At 46.1% G+C, this 16,751-nt stretch overlaps 5 protein-coding genes across 5 annotated transcripts; 3 read left to right on the top strand and 2 right to left on the bottom strand.

The window, feature by feature from the left end:
• Positions 1 to 86: 86 nt before the first annotated feature.
• Positions 87 to 2,337, top strand: BDQ94DRAFT_140667 (serine--tRNA ligase SES1). Its single transcript, XM_026765667.1, has 7 exons — positions 87 to 336; positions 401 to 471; positions 575 to 736; positions 796 to 1,217; positions 1,273 to 1,363; positions 1,414 to 1,782; positions 1,839 to 2,337. The coding sequence occupies exons 1-7, from the start codon at positions 204 to 206 to the stop codon at positions 2,013 to 2,015; spliced, it is 1,425 nt and encodes a 474-aa protein (XP_026628346.1). The 5' UTR covers positions 87 to 203; the 3' UTR covers positions 2,016 to 2,337.
• Positions 2,319 to 4,933, top strand: BDQ94DRAFT_140665 (D-3-phosphoglycerate dehydrogenase). Its single transcript, XM_026765666.1, has 7 exons — positions 2,319 to 2,976; positions 3,040 to 3,347; positions 3,398 to 3,987; positions 4,044 to 4,086; positions 4,141 to 4,199; positions 4,252 to 4,333; positions 4,394 to 4,933. Exons 1-7 carry the CDS (start codon positions 2,663 to 2,665, stop codon positions 4,420 to 4,422), a joined length of 1,425 nt encoding a protein of 474 aa, XP_026628345.1. The 5' UTR covers positions 2,319 to 2,662; the 3' UTR covers positions 4,423 to 4,933.
• BDQ94DRAFT_140659 (CDC2/CDK family serine/threonine-protein kinase) lies at positions 4,934 to 7,562 on the bottom strand. The gene is made up of 9 exons (XM_026765665.1): positions 7,388 to 7,562; positions 6,984 to 7,328; positions 6,852 to 6,933; positions 6,699 to 6,795; positions 6,495 to 6,649; positions 6,418 to 6,445; positions 6,154 to 6,367; positions 5,909 to 6,103; positions 4,934 to 5,838 (listed from the first exon to the last, which is right to left on the bottom strand). Exons 2-9 carry the CDS (start codon positions 7,091 to 7,093, stop codon positions 5,058 to 5,060), a joined length of 1,662 nt encoding a protein of 553 aa, XP_026628344.1. The 5' UTR covers positions 7,094 to 7,328; positions 7,388 to 7,562; the 3' UTR covers positions 4,934 to 5,057.
• A 400-nt stretch (positions 7,563 to 7,962) lies between these two features.
• BDQ94DRAFT_12639 (putative P-type ATPase) lies at positions 7,963 to 13,563 on the bottom strand. Its single transcript, XM_026763872.1, has 21 exons — positions 13,214 to 13,563; positions 13,117 to 13,156; positions 12,545 to 13,060; positions 12,153 to 12,491; positions 11,968 to 12,102; positions 11,853 to 11,919; positions 11,658 to 11,789; positions 11,256 to 11,605; positions 11,058 to 11,203; positions 10,899 to 11,006; positions 10,542 to 10,848; positions 10,332 to 10,485; positions 9,946 to 10,278; positions 9,809 to 9,897; positions 9,617 to 9,751; positions 9,297 to 9,529; positions 9,114 to 9,237; positions 9,014 to 9,059; positions 8,797 to 8,947; positions 8,586 to 8,734; positions 7,963 to 8,536 (listed from the first exon to the last, which is right to left on the bottom strand). Exons 2-21 carry the CDS (start codon positions 13,129 to 13,131, stop codon positions 8,250 to 8,252), a joined length of 3,816 nt encoding a protein of 1,271 aa, XP_026628343.1. The 5' UTR covers positions 13,132 to 13,156; positions 13,214 to 13,563; the 3' UTR covers positions 7,963 to 8,249.
• Positions 13,564 to 14,392: 829 nt separating this feature from the next.
• nap1 (histone chaperone NAP1) lies at positions 14,393 to 16,029 on the top strand. The gene is made up of 5 exons (XM_026765664.1): positions 14,393 to 14,511; positions 14,599 to 14,678; positions 14,730 to 15,443; positions 15,497 to 15,840; positions 15,900 to 16,029. The coding sequence occupies exons 1-5, from the start codon at positions 14,465 to 14,467 to the stop codon at positions 15,948 to 15,950; spliced, it is 1,236 nt and encodes a 411-aa protein (XP_026628342.1). The 5' UTR covers positions 14,393 to 14,464; the 3' UTR covers positions 15,951 to 16,029.
• The last annotated feature ends 722 nt before the right edge of the window (positions 16,030 to 16,751 follow it).

Below are 16,751 nucleotides of genomic sequence, written 5' to 3'. Positions count from 1 at the left end.
TAGTATGAGTATGCTATACCCAATCGGTCGAGCGCCTAAATTTCTGCCCCTCCATCTGATTATACACCAACCGAGTTCTCTAGCCCCTCCTTTCCAACTTATTACAAGCTGTCCTCCCCGCCAACTGTCGCCGCTATTTTGTCCCCTCTACTTGGATGTTGAGACACTAAATTTCTGTACTGTACAAGGATAATTCGTTCAACATGCTTGATCTGGCAGACTTCATCAGTGATCGCGGTGGCGATCCGAACAAAATTAAAGAGAGCCAACGGAAACGCTACGCCCCAGAAAGTGTTGTTGATGAGGTCCTCTCCCTATACGAAGAGGCGCGGCGTGGTATGTTATTTGCTTTTTCACAGGTATTTCACATTTTAAACGGCTGATCTCTGATATCCTATAGCACGGTATGAGGTTATGCAGATTAACTCCCAGCTCAATGCCCTTCAAAAGGAGATTGGCAAGAGAAAGAAGGTTCGCATTTATTTTACATATATACCAAATTCTACTCTTATTTAATTTAACTATTTTATCCCTTATTGCGGTGGCAAAAAACTGACATATAATTCTGAAAAAGAATAAGGAAGACGCGAATGACCTGATGGAACAGAAAGCCAACCTCGAGAAAAGCAAGAAGGACGCCGAGGAACTTGCTATCCAAAAGGAAAAGCAAAGAGACAGCAAAATTCGGACCATTGGCAACATTGTTCATGATTCTGTTCCCGTGAGCAACAATGAAGTACGTATTGTACTCGGTCTGAGACAAGAGACTCATCTAACCGAAAGGACTACTGTTAGGACGACAACGCCGTAATAAGGAAGTGGGCGCCCGACAATGTGAAGGTCGAGAAGCGCAACTGTCTCTCTCACCATGAGGTTCTCACTCGTCTAGATGGGTTCGATTCAGAGCGTGGGGTCAAAGTGGTTGGCCACCGCGGCTACTGTTTGACAGGTTATGGGCTTTTCCTCAATCTCGCGCTCATCAACTATGGCTTAGAATTCCTCTGGGGTAAAGGCTACAAGCCTAACCAACCCCCTCAATTCATGCTCAAGGACATGATGGCGAAGACCGCCCAGCTTGAACAGTTCGACGAGGAGCTATACAAAGTCACGGAAAGTGAAGACAAGTCCACCGACAAGTATCTAATTGCTACTTCAGAGCAACCACTTTCAGCCTTGCATGACGGAGAGTGGCTGCAAGATAAAGATCTCCCAATCAAGTTGGTGGTCCCAGCATGTCCAGTCAACTTCTCTTTTAGGCTAACCAGCACACAGGTACGCTGGATATAGCACTTGCTACCGGAAAGAGGCAGGTGCTCATGGTAAGGATGCATGGGGCATCTTTCGTGTCCATCAGTTCGAGAAGGTGATACGCCCTGGGCTACCTATGTTGCTTGTCATGCTAACTCAGCCCAGATCGAACAATTTGTCCTCACGAAACCGGAAGACTCGTGGCAAGCTTTTGACGAAATGATGGCCACTTCGGAAGAATTCTACCGGTCTCTTGGCCTACCGTACCAGGTTGTCGCTATTGTTTCGGGAGCATTGAACAATGCCGCATCGAAGAAGTATGACCTCGAGGCGTGGTTCCCATTTCAAGGAGAGTATAAGGAATTAGTATCCTGCTCCAACTGTACCGATTATCAATCCAGAGCCCTAGAGATTCGCTATGGCACGAAGAAGGCTACTGATGTAAAGAAGTCCTACGTTCATGCCCTGAATGCGACTTTGTGTGCAACCGAACGTACACTCTGCTGTGTGCTTGAGAACTACCAGACGGATGATGTACGTCATGACTCTGAGCCCACATGCTGATGGTAATGATACTGATAATGTTTTAGGGTATTATCGTGCCGGAGCCTTTGAGAAAGTATATCCCGGGCGCTCCCGAATTTATCCCATACTCTAAAGAGCTGCCGAAAGATAGTACTTCCAACAAAAACAAAGCCAAGCAGACTACAAAGGCTACAAGTGGTGCAGATGAGACTGCGAAGAAATTGGAAGGCCTTCAGGTTTAAAATCTAGCAGTTAAGTTTTAGTTTAGACGAGATCAATTAGCGGGTCATTGGCTGTTATATGAGCATCTCGATTAACCAAGCACAAAAATATGAAAGCTGTAGAAGCGAGATCCTAGTGACCTGGGTCTAAAGACCATTGTTATTGCAGTTATAAGCCATGGCAATTGATTGATATGGAGTGCAAGGTGCTAATCTATGAATTTGTCGTTTGGCCTATCGCTTATCCTTCTAAGAATATTTTACAAAATATGGCGCCTCTCACGGTCCAAGTGTACACTGTATACGTAGTACAGGGTAGATAGAGAGAAATCATGAGATGATTTGTGTGGATACGGATTAAGAGGGGATGTTTCGGCCCCGCTGTTGCTTGCCCCTCCACAAGTAACTAGTTAACTAACTACTGTGCCATTTGATGACTCAAACAGATTATAACGCCAGATGAGGTGTTAGTCACAAAGAATGTGGAACGCCTCTCTTCAAGTCCGGTTCCGGAGGTTTTAAAATTCAGAACCCCTCCTCTTGTCACTTTGGGTCTTACTGTTCACTCTCATTAGATTTTCTGATATACCATCACTATTTGTGCCCTCTATTTTCTAGCACACCAGAATACTACTCACTCTTTTTTTTCTCATACCAGATCTCACCAAATGGCTACGTCTGCAAGGGACATAAATGCCCGAGAGGGATCAAATCTCAACCCTTCACAAAGCTTGAATTTCTCTACCTCTCCTACCGCTTCTTTCCAGTCTGCTCCATCCAGCCATGGTGGCTCGGCTTTTGGAAGCCGTACGATACCTCTAGCAAATGCAAAGCATTTGAAACCGTTCGCCACGGAGGATATTAAGGTCTTGCTTCTGGAAAACGTCAACCAAACGGGTAGGGACATCCTTACCAAACAGGGCTATCAGGTGGAATTTCTTAAATCTTCCCTTCCGGAAGATCAGCTCATTGAGAAAATTCGGTTAGTAGTATCGTATTTGCTTCAGCTCTGGTATCTGTCTGACTTGCCTCCCCCGATGAACAGAGATGTACATGTGATTGGGATTCGATCGAAGACCAAGCTGAGTGCTCGTGTTTTAAAGGAAGCTCGGAATCTCATTGTTATTGGTTGTTTCTGCATTGGAACGAACCAGGTTGATCTACAATATGCAGCTGAACATGGAATTGCGGTCTTCAACTCACCGTTTAGCAACTCCCGTAGTGTTGCAGAATTGGTTATAGCTGAAATCATTGCTCTTGCCCGTCAACTGGGTGACCGTTCCAATGAGATGCATAACGGCACATGGAACAAAGTGAGCAACAAGTGCTGGGAAATTCGCGGAAAGACCCTTGGTATTTTCATGTTTCTGCCATTAATTGCTGTAGGCTAATGCTCCTGTCAGGTATAATCGGATATGGCCATATTGGCGCTCAACTGTCCGTTCTAGCAGAGGCTATGGGCATGTCAGTTATTTTCTACGACGTAGTGAACCTGATGGCATTGGGTACTGCTCGCCAAGTACCAACCCTTGAGATCCTCTTGTCTGAGTCAGACTTTATCACGTGCCATGTTCCTGAGCTCCCAGAAACACGGAACATGATAGGACAACGCCAGTTTGAGCAAATGAAGTCTGGTAGTTATTTGATAAATGCCAGTCGGGGAAGTGTCGTGGACATTCCTGCTCTAATCCATGCAATGCGGTCCGGGAAAGTGGCGGGTGCTGCTCTCGATGTTTATCCCAATGAGCCAGCTGGAAATGGTGATTATTTCAATCAAAGCCTCAATGACTGGGCAACGGATCTCAGGGGACTCAAGAACTTGATCCTCACGCCACATATTGGAGGTAGCACAGAGGAGGCGCAGCGTGCGATTGGCGTTGAGGTCGCAGAAGCCTTGGTGAGATATGTTAATGAAGGCACAACACTGGGGGCCGTAAACCTGCCGGAAGTTGCTCTGCGGTCCCTGACGATGGACGAACCCGACCATGCCCGAGTGAGTACACAAACATGATCCTTGCCATTGAATAATGGCTAATATTGTTGAAATAGGTCATCTTCATTCATCAGAACGTTCCGGGTGTTTTGCGAAAAGGTAGGCTTCTTTTGACAAAGCCGGACTAATGCGTACTTTGCTGATGGCCTCCAGTTAATGAGATCCTTGGCGATCACAATGTTGACAAGCAAATGACCGATAGCAGAGGCGATGTATGTTGTTATGTATTGACACTTCCATACAGCGCGAGGCTGACCATATTAGGTGGCCTACTTGATGGCCGATATTAGCAGTGTCGACAACACGACAATCAAGGACTTGTACGAAAGGCTTGAAAGCCTCGGATGTACGAAATCTCTTTCTTCGATATCACATTATGACTTTCCTGACTGATCATTCAATCTAGCTCGAATTATGACGCGTATCTTGTATTAAAGCACCCCTCTCTTGTGCTTATATCTATGCCTAAGAGGTATAGGCAGGCAGGTCACTACCCATTCTCCGGAAGGAATTAGAAACGAAGGGGAATCACAAAATAATTGCGAACCTTGTTCATTTGTTATGCGGCAGAGGTCCCTCAACGGCTCTCGTCCAAGGAAGCTGTCAGAACAAATTTTTCTTGAGTTTTGATTCGAACCTGTGATACGCTAGCTAGCTATTTACGGCTCTATTACTCTGACTTAAGATTTCTTCGTGCGCATTGGACATGAGAAAACAAGTTAGTCTACGATTGCCAGCCTGTTGGCAGAACATTCAACACCGCTGCGCCTTTCTTTTCTTTTCCTTTTTCTTTTTCTTTTTTTGGTTTTCTTTTTGTTTTCTTTCCGGCACTGGCTTGCTTTCTCGCCAGTGTGCACGAAAGAGATATAACCACTTGAACCTATATTTGAACACATGCTATACAGATAGATTTGATGCCAGATAGTTGATTATTATGTGTGCTACTAATTTTAAGCCCACATGTCTCTATTTCAATGACCTGCGGTGTGCTTGTTCTGCGACCAGTCAATGACAAAATATCGCACCATTAGTAGCGATTGCAGGGTCGTGGTAGCGCAGGCGAATCCAACTCATCTGCGATGGAATGTCCTAGCTGCATCACGACCACCTTCCCTGGAGCCGGGACTACGACTCCTTCGTCTTGACAGGTTTTCTCGCGAATAGTCTCTTCTCACAGGTTGGTAGGCCGAGTCACCATTATTGATGTCACGCCGATCCGTATTGTAGCCCCAATTGGGGTCTCTTTCCCAATGACGTTCGCCTCCGCCAGCATAGCTTGGAATATAGGAGTCTAGATTTCCTTCAGACCGCCCTCGAGCCTGGTGGCTTCTGTCGCGTCCCAATTTACCTATGCCACCAGAAGCCCATGTCTGGTGGTTTGACGTCGGCGGACGAGGTGGCAACCCGCCTTTATGCCAGGCTCCTTGGCTGAGATCCTCCCCACCTGTCCTTGACCGAGCTGCGTGCATCTCACAGTTACGATTGTCAACAGAGCGTTGTGAAGGGACTCCCGGAACCCCGTTGTTCCAAGTACCACGGGCTGCATTTGGAAGACGACTATTTCGGCCGTCGATGCCTGTTCTGTTCCCTGAACCACTTGCCCGATTTCCGTTCGGGCCACCGATCCCTAAACCACCACCCGCAGGTACCGGTGGCATGGGTGCCTTTTGTCCACGGAATCTTCTCCTATCAAGCTCATGGGAATCTTCAAAAGACGGTAACTCTCCAGGCCGTGCAGGCAGTGGCGGGGTTGAAAAGTAAGGATGTTTCAGAGCATCGATAGCATTGATTCGTTTCCGCCAGTCGAGCTTTAAAAGCTCACTAAGCAAGGATATCGCTATAGGACCTTGCCTGATAAAAGGTTAGGCATATATTCGAAGTTTATTATTCACCTGGTCTTTTCGAGGAGGGTGGACGATACTCTTTGAATACTTCACGTAAGTTGCCCGGTCTGTTACCAAAATTCTTCACTCCCTCACATCCTGGTAGTGAAGACCACCCTGGCATGGTCTCTTCTGTAGGCGAGCCTACAAGACTGAAAATCATTTGCGCCTGGTTGAGATCGCTATTCCCGGCAAGGATCGGTTTTCCTTTGAACATTTCCCCGAAGACGCATCTGCGAGTGTCAGACTAACATCACCACGAAAATTAAGATATTTCATTTACCCAACGCCCCACATGTCGATGGCTGTCGTATAACGCCGGAGTTGAAGAAGCAATTCCGGAGGGCGATACCATCGGGTTACAACGAGCGTAGTATAATCCCTTCGTGCTTCTCCACCCCCTCGCCCAGGCTGAGGAGGGGCCTCTTCATATGGTCGGGCTAATCCGAAATCAGCAATTTGAAGTATGCCTCTATTGCTAATAAGTAGGTTGGCAGCTATCGGTAGTTAGTTAGAGAGGCTTTGTTCTGCTTGACGGTTCACCGACCCTTCATGTCTCGATGTAATATACGATTCTATAACACGTTAGGGCAAAAATCTTCAGTATTTCTCGAGAACTGATACCTCATGCAAATATCTGAGACCTTCAAGAAGTTGAAGCATATAACACTTGATTTGAGCTTCAGTGAACTGGACAGCGGGGTTCTCTAGGAGGCCCGAAAGATCGTGTTCCATATATGGTGTTACCATGTACATGCTTGGCTTTTTACGTCCCTCCCCTGTGCTTCTATAAGCACGTTTCATTTTGCGATGGGATTTGGTACTTACCTTTACTCCGTTCGACTGCCATTTCTTTGAGATGTAATATATTAGTGTGAGATAGCATCTTCAGGAGTTTAATTTCACGGAGTGCGGTTATGGGGAACTTCGAGGGCATCGGTTAGCATATACCCACGCGGTGATCCCAGTCGGTCATCTTACCCCGTCTCTCTCATTGTGCATGAGTATCTTTTTGAGCGCAACGACAGTATTGTCCTTTTTCGATCTCGCTTTGTAGACCTCACTGTAGAAATTCAGTTAAAGGACACATTGTAAAGGCTTCCTGAAACCCACCCAAAAGTACCCTCACCAAGCTTACCCAAGAATTCAAAATCACGTATGCTAGTGCACCCATGGAACCGGTTGTTGCCATTGCTGTCTCTCTCGAGGGACACTATGACCATTTTCTACCCACACTCTGCTTCTCACCAAAGCGATCATATATGTGAAAGAATGGTGCCAGTCGTGCAATATCGGGTCAAATGGGAGGCTCTATCTCCCTAATACAATGCCCGAACCAAGTTGCAATACAGGTATGAGCTGTTAGCGTCAAGGCAAATGCGAACGTCGCGCGTATTCTTGACCACTGCGGTCCTATTGAAGCAGGAAACTCGGCTAGGAGCCACACGTCTCGAGAAACTGTGGTGTTAAATTCAAATAAATATATGGCTTGTATCAGAAAGAAAATCCGTGAATACCTAACAATATCAGGTTGATGGCAGAAAGGCTGTTGAAGACTGTTTCAAGATAGTATGAGGCGTGATCCCTTAACTCGTGTCAGAGCCACAGCTATCATAGTGCTCTGATGATTCACAAGATGAATTTACTGGATGACGATCATGATCTCACTAGTTGAGATGTACGAAGGAAAATAGATTGATCGTCCATGACTTCAAACCATACCGGCTGTTACCTGGAGCCGAATTCTTGGTATCACGTGATGATATAATGCTGCACTTCTAATCTAGTCCGTACCGATCCCTCATTGCTATTGATTTACCTTTCTTCGAACCCTCAAGCCTGATACATAAGTCCTTAGACGGCAGAAAAGTATGGCGCTCAAATCTCCTATCACCTTCTTCTAATTTCATTAATCGGCTGGAACTGACTTGTAATGTGCAGATATGGCTGCAAACCACCCAATTCATATTCATCCCGCTCGACCTCTCTATCGTTTCACCGCGACTGCATTGGGAGCTAGCATGTGGTTCTTTGTACGAATCTCACGCGACTTTATAGCGAATATTGCTAACCATAACATTTCTACTGGTCTATAGCTGATGTACAGAGCGAAGAAAGACGGCCCTGCTTTGTTGGGTTGGAAGCATCCATGGGACCATTAATTGCCGAATATTCTCAGACCTGAATAATGGTCTGGTTTGTTGAGATTGGAAGACAATCGATTTTCTTGAGGACTACATCAGATATCTTAATCGAGTTGTTAACACAAAAGGTTCGCGCTTTCTGTCGTCATTAAAGGAACCATTCAGTCAGACTCTTAAGTCAGGATGACGACTATATATTTGAAATATTAGGAGATATGCAAAAGTGGAAGTTCATCTACCCTTGCATTTCCTCGAGTAGTACCTTGTACTGGCGACGCTTTTTGGGGTGATCTGGTCGCAACGCTGTGTACACGCGCCCTAGCAAATGAGCCAATCTAGGAAAAAGATCCTTTTCTGCCAGCCAAGAGAACAAAAAGCTCATGACAGCAAGTGTCAGCAACCACCACGCAAAACTTCCCGGCAGGTACGTCAATTGTATGACCCGCTTCAGCCATTTTGAGGGTGTGAACAGCATGTAGCAGGAGATCATCAAATCCACAATTATCATAGAAAGGAATGGTTCTAGACTCAGTTAGTAATATAGCCAACCATGCATGCCAAGGGGACTGACTGTTGGAGCTCATCGGTCTTCTGAAAGGCGGTCCGACGCTAAGGACAACACTTGACAATATGTATTGAAAGCAGGAAAGCAGGAAAAGCACAGTGTTCTCGGAATTCTCAATGTTGCTTTCCTCCAGATCTAGCCGAGGGGGTTGAAACCTACGTAGGTTAGTGATTGTCTTGAAAGCAAGATTGAGCTAAGGAAAAGCCATGTTACCCACCATGGTTGCGATTTAACAGTCTCGAATGCGATTAATTGAGTCACGATGCATATTGTTATTTGACCTAGCAGCGGGATTAAGACTTTGCGTGATACAAGATCAGCAGTGGGCCGTTTCCGCGATAGTACAGGGTTTGGCTTGGTCCATCCCACTGGTGAGCAGAGTCAGTCTCAAAATCACTGGTGATTGACATCCTTGATCCAGTCAAGAGACTTACTAAAAATCGCTATCGGTAATATGAGGCATAAGTCGATATAAAGGAACTTCATACTTTGTTAGCAGGGTATATTTTGCATCTTAGGAACCTTGAGATTCACCTGAAAGTCACCAAGATTTGACCCTGAAGCATATAAAAAGCTGACAGTTGAAAACTGAATTGCTGAATAAAGGCTCATGTACTTGAAGCAGCAAAAGCTTGTGACCAAGGCGCCTCGGCCTTCCCTGTCTCCTTGTTAGACGACCAATGCAAAGTAAGGTATCTCAATTCGAATGTTTGTTACCTGATTAGCGTCGGAACACAGGATATGTCAAAGCGGCGGCTGGTGAATGGAGCAGCAACTGAAGCTTCGGCATCTGATAGGGAGACCCCGACATCAGCGGCTTTTAATGCCCCGCAGTCATTAGCACCATCGCCACAAAATCCGCAGCAATAGTCTAGTGATTGAAGCTTCTCCACTAGTTCATGTTTCTCATCAGGCGACATTCTCGCGAAAACTTTTCCACGCACAAGTACCTGCAAATAGTGTTAAATGGAAGTAAAAACGATGTCGAAACGAAAAAAAGCCAACTCATAATCGTAGACTCATGCCGGTATACACACCCTTTTGATAAGCAATTCGCTTCCAAAGTCCACGATCCACCTAAACATCTCGCCACTAATGGCGAGAGAGTAATGGCCAAGGCTGCAGGCATTGCCTGGTATAGATAAGTCTACAGCCGTCGAATCCAGTGAAGGCTTCTCGCCGTTAGCCATGTTCCACTCTTCTTTCCACGGTAAATGAAGATACCATACCATAAGAGTACTCGGGCTAAGCTTCAATGCTGGATTATCTACACTTTCCCAGCAAAGACAGTCGTCGGACACGTTATCAGGAGGATGGCCTGGTGCAAGGTTAACAAAGGCAACGACGCCTTTCGAGGACAGCTGACCTTGTACGAAGCGAGGAACGAAGCATTGTTCGTCTCCACTAATTAGACCGCATTCGCGAGCAACACTTACTGCAGTCAATATGTTATCACCGGTACACATTATGTTGCGTATCCCTGCTTTGTTAAGCTCAGCAACAGTTTCAGCCGTGTTTGGCTTCAGTTTGTTCTCGAAAATGATAAAGCCGAGAAACTCCAAATCACATTCAGCATCAGCACGGGCCATTTTCTGGACTCTCATCCAGCTTAGTTTTGGCTCATATTTCGCCGCACAAGCGATGACACGATAGCCCTTGTGAGTATAGTTACTCAGGAGCTCGTCGAAATCGTGAGGTACTAGAGAGTCATGCGTTAGCTTCAAACTAGGACCTAAGCAGGTGCAAACTTACAGCTGCTCGGGAGACATATGGCCTTCACACTTTCCGGTGCACCTTTCACGAAAGTGCTAGCACCAGTGTCACCATACTGACGCACAATAACACTTGCGCGACGGAGATGTGACACGAATTCAAAGGTACGCAAAATGCCGAGTTCTAGCGGTGCCTAGGTTTGCATGGTCAGATCCAACCAATTCATAAGCATCAAAAGAGTGTACCGACCTCTATTTTATGTCGCTGATAAGCACTGGGGTGGTTTTCACTAAGGGGTGGTCTCGCAATTGACGGTAATATCGTCTCGGAATCCGCTTCTTCAGTATGGCTCCCACCTTCTTCGAAGGACCAACCGGTGAACTGAAACATTTTTACATCTAGGGGGTCCCCAAGAAGTTCGCCGTCCACAACTCTCAAAGAGTGGCATGTTGCCATGGTGTAAAGGGTGTTATTGTACCTGCTCATATCTCGAATGCTATCCGTATATGATGATGTCGGGGAAGCGAGACACAGCTTAGGGAGCAGGTCGGAGAATCTGCGAACTGATAAGCAAATGTATGAAGTGTAGTGTGCATGCATATAAACCTTCTATTGTGGTCCACGATCCGCACCCCTAGTACATCCAGTCCATCTTCCGTGAGAGTACCCGTCTTATCGAAACAGATCACATCTAGCTTGCCCCCTACATTGACTCTGTTGAAAAGCTTAACATAGTCTCCTTCGAAACTTGGTATATGCTCATACCTTTGCGGACTGATGCAATATATTTTATGTGCCTTAAGCCGTGAGAGAGCGAAATTGGTTCCGATGCTCAGCGTGGCCGGCAAGGCCGGAGGCACAACGATCGTAATCAGGTCGAGTGCTCTAACAATGATCAGATGCCATGAAAGCTGTAACTTGTTAGTCACAGGAGCTCTTGCTTGGCATTCAAGCTATTCTTACACCGAGGCGAATAAAATTGATGAACGAGGCCACGAAACCTAAAATCGCAATGATAGCCATAACGGATATATATCGGAATGAGTCCCGGTAAAAACTAAAGCCGGAAGGCTTTGGGAAGAGCATCGATCGAACAAGGGCACCTTTCGTGGTCAGGAATCCTGTTCGCACAACCACTGCCAAAGCAATAGCTTCGTCATCATCAACACCTTGGGGACGGCGTGCTCGAATAACTTTCGTACCGCTGAACAAGAAATGTCTTGCAAGAGCGGGATGGATTGAGGGTGCACTCAAATTTAGGTATTTAAGGGCATCGTCTGTTAGTGGGACTTTAGAGACAGGGACAGATTCACCTGTACCTCCATTAGATTCCTCATCAAAACCCTGGAGAGATGATATTCGAACCTGTGAGCATGCTCTCATTCACAATACAGTCACCGGATAACAAGATACAGTCACAAGGGACATGGTTCAGGGAGGGGTCAGAAAATTCGTAAACATCACCCGGGACAAGCTCCCGAGATGGGACTGATCTCCCTGTTTGGAGAAAAGAATGTTAGTCCTGCAGGAAGGTTGTTGGTTTCAAGAAGAATGACTTACAAAACCCATTCCTAAGCACACGGATATCGCACTCAAACAGTGAAATATCCCTCAAGCGATTCATTGTCTAAATAAGGTTAGCACACCACCACATTGGTTTGACAAGACAGCATACTGCTTTGGTTTCAATTATAGTAGCACTTATACTTATCACAGAGATCAAAAAGATGCAGACAGCATAATAGTAATACTGGTCAAGCGACCAGAGGACAAGGCTAGCAAGTTGGAAAATATAGAATGGGTGGAAAGCCTAAAAAAGTGAGCACGCCAATCCACCATTTAACGTCGGTGAACATGTACCTCATCCATAAGAAGTTGGATAGCAGTTTTCTGCTGGATATCAATGAGATTCTTGCCAAACACCTGTTCGCGGCTATCACGGTCATCGGCATCCAGTCCAGCTCTCATCCCTTTCGCGTTCTTCCAGGAAGGGTCTTTCCAGCCACCGATTAGACAGAACTTGTCATCGGCTGGGTGGTAGATAAGACGAAGATATCTGTAATCAATGTACCGTAACTGAGAGATTGTAGGGTCGTTGTCCTCGTCATAGAACTCGTAGTTAGGACTGAAGACTGTGGAGAGGGGACGACCGTATACTTCAGTATGGACCGTATGAATGTCAAGTTGATTCCATTGATCCTAGGCCCAGTTCAGTGATAAGGTGTCATAATTCCATACGCCACATTGCTTACCTCAATTACAACCCATTGACAGCTTTGAAGAGGGGTTGGCATCCCCATCAAACGGACTCGGTACTTTGGAAACCAACGAAATAGGAGGTAGAATACCCCGAGGGACAAGAGGCAAGAGAGATAGTACAATAGCAGGCCGGTGGGACTCGTCGAAAACCCCGCAATCACGATGGTCAAGTCTTCCGAAACGATGTGGACTTTTTGACTTACCCTTTGATCGCCCCTATGGCAATAATCATGCGACGAAGCTGATAGAGACCTTCGTAGAAGGGGGTCTTGGACGGAGTCTCGAGAAAAGGACGGACGCTTAGAGGATCTAATTGACTCGTTCGGCTCAATATCAGATAAGTTGTCAACGTCACTTTCGGCATCTATGACAGCTTCATTTGGCCAGTCCGGGTGATCCTGATCTTCCTGAAAATAGGTGAAGCTTGTGGTGGAGTCCTTGCGGTTCCGGCGGTGGGAAAAGGAAACAATGCTGGAAGGGATACTCTCTGAGATCGGTCCATCATATATCTAATATAGATAGTTACGTTTGTTGTTCCACAAGCTTCGCCGGCATCTGGACGCACCTCGTTGCGGGCCATTTCAACGTCTGAAACAACGCTATAGCTGGAAGACCATCAGCAAGACCCACCAGGAGGGTATTGTCTAGTGTGAAGAACCTGCTTCTTATTGAGTTGCGGCGACGATCAGTCCCAATTGGAAACATGGGTGACCGAGCCTCCAGTGGCGGTTGTACATCACGCTCCATCTTGACAATGATACCTCCTATGCGCTTTTGAAGGTCTGTTCGACTCCGTGTAGAGGTCGATTTTTGTTGACACCGACAGGCGATTGACGGAAATTAGAATGATTTATTTGATTCTTCGCATGCCGAGAACGTCAATCTCCTAGCGCTGAACACTCAGAGTTAAGAACTGCGTAGGATGTGTAATTTCCCGATCTGTATTTGTGCGTGGACTAAAGTGATGGTCCGAAGATGCTCTTTATGACCGGCTTGACGTCTTATCTCCACGTGACTATCTAGATGGTGGGATGTTGTCACAGTACGCATCGAATTATGAATCCTTCCTCGATTGCATACAGATTTCACTGGCTGTAGATCAATTTTAGACTCAAGTCAGCCAAAGTTTTTTTCTGTCTTAATAGTAGCTAGAAAATAGCGAACAGCATAGCTCATGATGGCCTGTATCGAGCACATGAAAATCTTCAGATTCTACACATGTAACTTTTTCTCATTATATGTCTCCTGCTCTTAGAGAGTCGGAGCGGAGGTAAGGAGTCTTAGCTTGCCTATAACCTGCAGGATTATGGCCGCGTATGGCTATGGTGAAATGATATATCATTCTGGTGTTTTCTCAATTGCTCGACGCCCAAACCCCCCTCCGCTAACTATTTCTGCGGCTCTTGGATATTACCATCATATACAGTAAGAAGAACCCCATAGAGAGTTGCGTCGTGTATGTGCGTTTTGACGAGGTAGTGTAGACTACTCCGTGTGAATGTTGGAAAGCTAAGAAACAATGGTAGATTTCCACTGTATAGTATGGTAATCTGGAAACAGAAGAGCATGGTTTCGAGGCTATTAAATACTCTAAAGTATAGGAGGCTACCGCATATATATTGAACTATTGATTAAAGAAATAGATAATAGTAAATGCCTTGGAATGACAGAGCATATAGCCTGCCGACACCAGTATTTGATACTGTATTGTTGGGAGCTTTTGAAAAGTTCTCAACAGCCAGCGCCCCCGTCCCGCCAAGCCCCTCGGCCCAAGGGCGCTAAGGATCCCACCAAGCCAGTATTATTCCAGACCTCGCAAAACGTATCAAATTCTTCCTTAACTCTCTTCGCCAGACCCCTCTACCAAACCATCTCCTCATTCCCTCCCCCACCCCCTAAACAGCACTGTCACGATGTCTGAGCCCATCAGGAATAAGAAAGCGGACTTTCCAGTGGCTCCGTAAGAATCCCTTCTTCGAACTACCAACATCTCAAACATTTTGGTATGGTATGCTCTTTGATTTCTGACGAGATATGACGCTTGCAGGACACCACAAAATACCCCGGCCAACAATGCTCCTATTTCTTCTCATGCCCAGCAACCTGGAATTGCTAGTATCAAAGAAGGTAAGTTTCCTCGTTTCCTTCAAGATACTTTCTCATACAAACCAAATATAGAGTCTCTTGACCACGCTACGGCGGCTTCCCTGTTTGCACGCAACCCCGGGCTCGTTTCCATGATTCAGGGAAAACTTGGATCCCTAGTTGGCCGCTCTTCGGGCTACATTGAATCCTTACCCGTGTCAGTCCGCCGGCGCGTTGCTGGCCTGAAGGGCATCCAGAAGGAGCACGCTAAATTGGAAGCCCAGTTTCAGGAAGAGGTACTGGAACTTGAGAAGAAATATTTCGCGAAGTTTACTCCGTTGTATCAGAGGCGTTCCACGATAGTCAACGGAGCCGCAGAGCCTACGGATGGTGAAGTCGAGGCGGGACAGGGTGATGAAGAGGATGTCGACTCTAAAGATGAGGCTGAAGCCACCAAAGAAGAGGACCAGGAGTCTCAAATCGCCGGCATACCTGAATTCTGGCTCTCAGCTATGAAAAACCAGATTTCTCTTGCAGAAATGATCACCGAACGAGATGAAGAGGCTTTGAAACATCTCGTCGATATCCGTATGGAATACCTCGATCGCCCAGGCTTCCGTCTCATCTTCGAATTCTCGGAGAATGCCTATTTCACAAACAAGACTATTTCGAAGACCTACTACTACAAGGAAGAAAACGGCTACGGCGGTGATTTCATCTACGATCACGCCGAAGGCACTAAGATCGATTGGAAGGCTGATAAAGATCTCACTGTCCGCATTGAGAGCAAGAAACAGAGAAACAAGAGTGGGTGTCGAAATAGCATTTATCGAATGTACACTGTAGCTGACATCGCTTAGACACGAAACAGACTCGGATTGTCAAAATTACCGTCCCCACGGAGTCATTTTTCAACTTCTTCTCCCCCCCTCAGCCCCCGACTGACGACGATGATACCGTTGCTACTGATATCGAAGAGCGACTGGAACTTGATTATCAGCTCGGTGAAGACATCAAGGAGAAGCTTATCCCCAGAGCCATCGACTGGTTCACGGGAGAGGCCCTTCAGTTCGAAGAGTTGGGTGACGACATGGATGCCGATGAATACGACGAGGAGGACGATGAAGACGAGGATGAAGATGATGAAGACGATGATGATGAGAGGAGATCCGACCGGGACGTCGATGATGACTCCGACGAAGAGGTGCGCATTAATTGATTATCGTTTGCTTATACCGTCTGTCCGTGCTGACACCAGAACAGGATGGCGCCTCAAAGCCGAAGAAGGAGGCAGCAGAATGTAAACAGAGCTGAGAACGTTCAGCATGGCTCAATAAATCAAGCTCGGAGCATGCATGAACCAGTTCATGACGCCTAGCCCTCAAGTGGTGTTTTTTTTTCTTTTTTTCTTTTTTCTTTTTTTTTTTTTTTTGTTATTTCAATGTTTTTCGCCTTTACTTTATCATATTTATTATTTATTTGTCACTGCTCCACCCCTCAGTCCTTTTGACTTGTCGTTTCCGCCTAGTAATACTGCCTCAGAATGTCGTCCCAATGTCTTGGGAAGCGCCTATGCGGTGCAATTGATCCCTTGGCGTTTCCTTGTTCAAGGCATTGTGCGCATCGCTAGTCTTGTTGCGTGACACATTTTCTAATCACTTTCTATCCATATATTGTGTCCAAGCAACGATTGTGCAGTATGAACATACTCCAGACTTGAGAAGTACACAGAGGTCGTATCTCCGCTTGCTCCCTTGATGGCCATGTGTGGGAAAAGAAAAACAGCACTTCATGGCCAGAGTATCATAATTCCCATAGTTGCTATTGAAAACGCTGATATCTTCCCTTTTTCCAAACCAGCGAGTTCATACTAGACGGACGAAAAAGCTGCTTTTACCCCCATAGCGGGTTAGCATGGTGCATGGGTCATAGTAGTGAGTGGTCCGTCTTAGCTAATCGCTAGTGTTTCTTCACCGCCTGTTCTGTCACCATCTTCTGTTGATGTAAGTAACACTGTCTATGCTCTGCAGAGCATCTGCCACAACTTGGACTCGCAGCTGCATATGAGCTAGAAAATTGTCCGTTTCAGTCATTCTTGTATATATATGTTTCTGG

Source organism: Aspergillus welwitschiae (assembly GCF_003344945.1).
Source record: "Aspergillus welwitschiae strain CBS 139.54b unplaced genomic scaffold BDQ94scaffold_10, whole genome shotgun sequence".
NCBI lineage: Eukaryota > Fungi > Ascomycota > Eurotiomycetes > Eurotiales > Aspergillaceae > Aspergillus > Aspergillus welwitschiae.
Note: the sequence above shows the minus strand (reverse complement) of the source record. Positions and strands in the feature narration are given on the sequence as shown.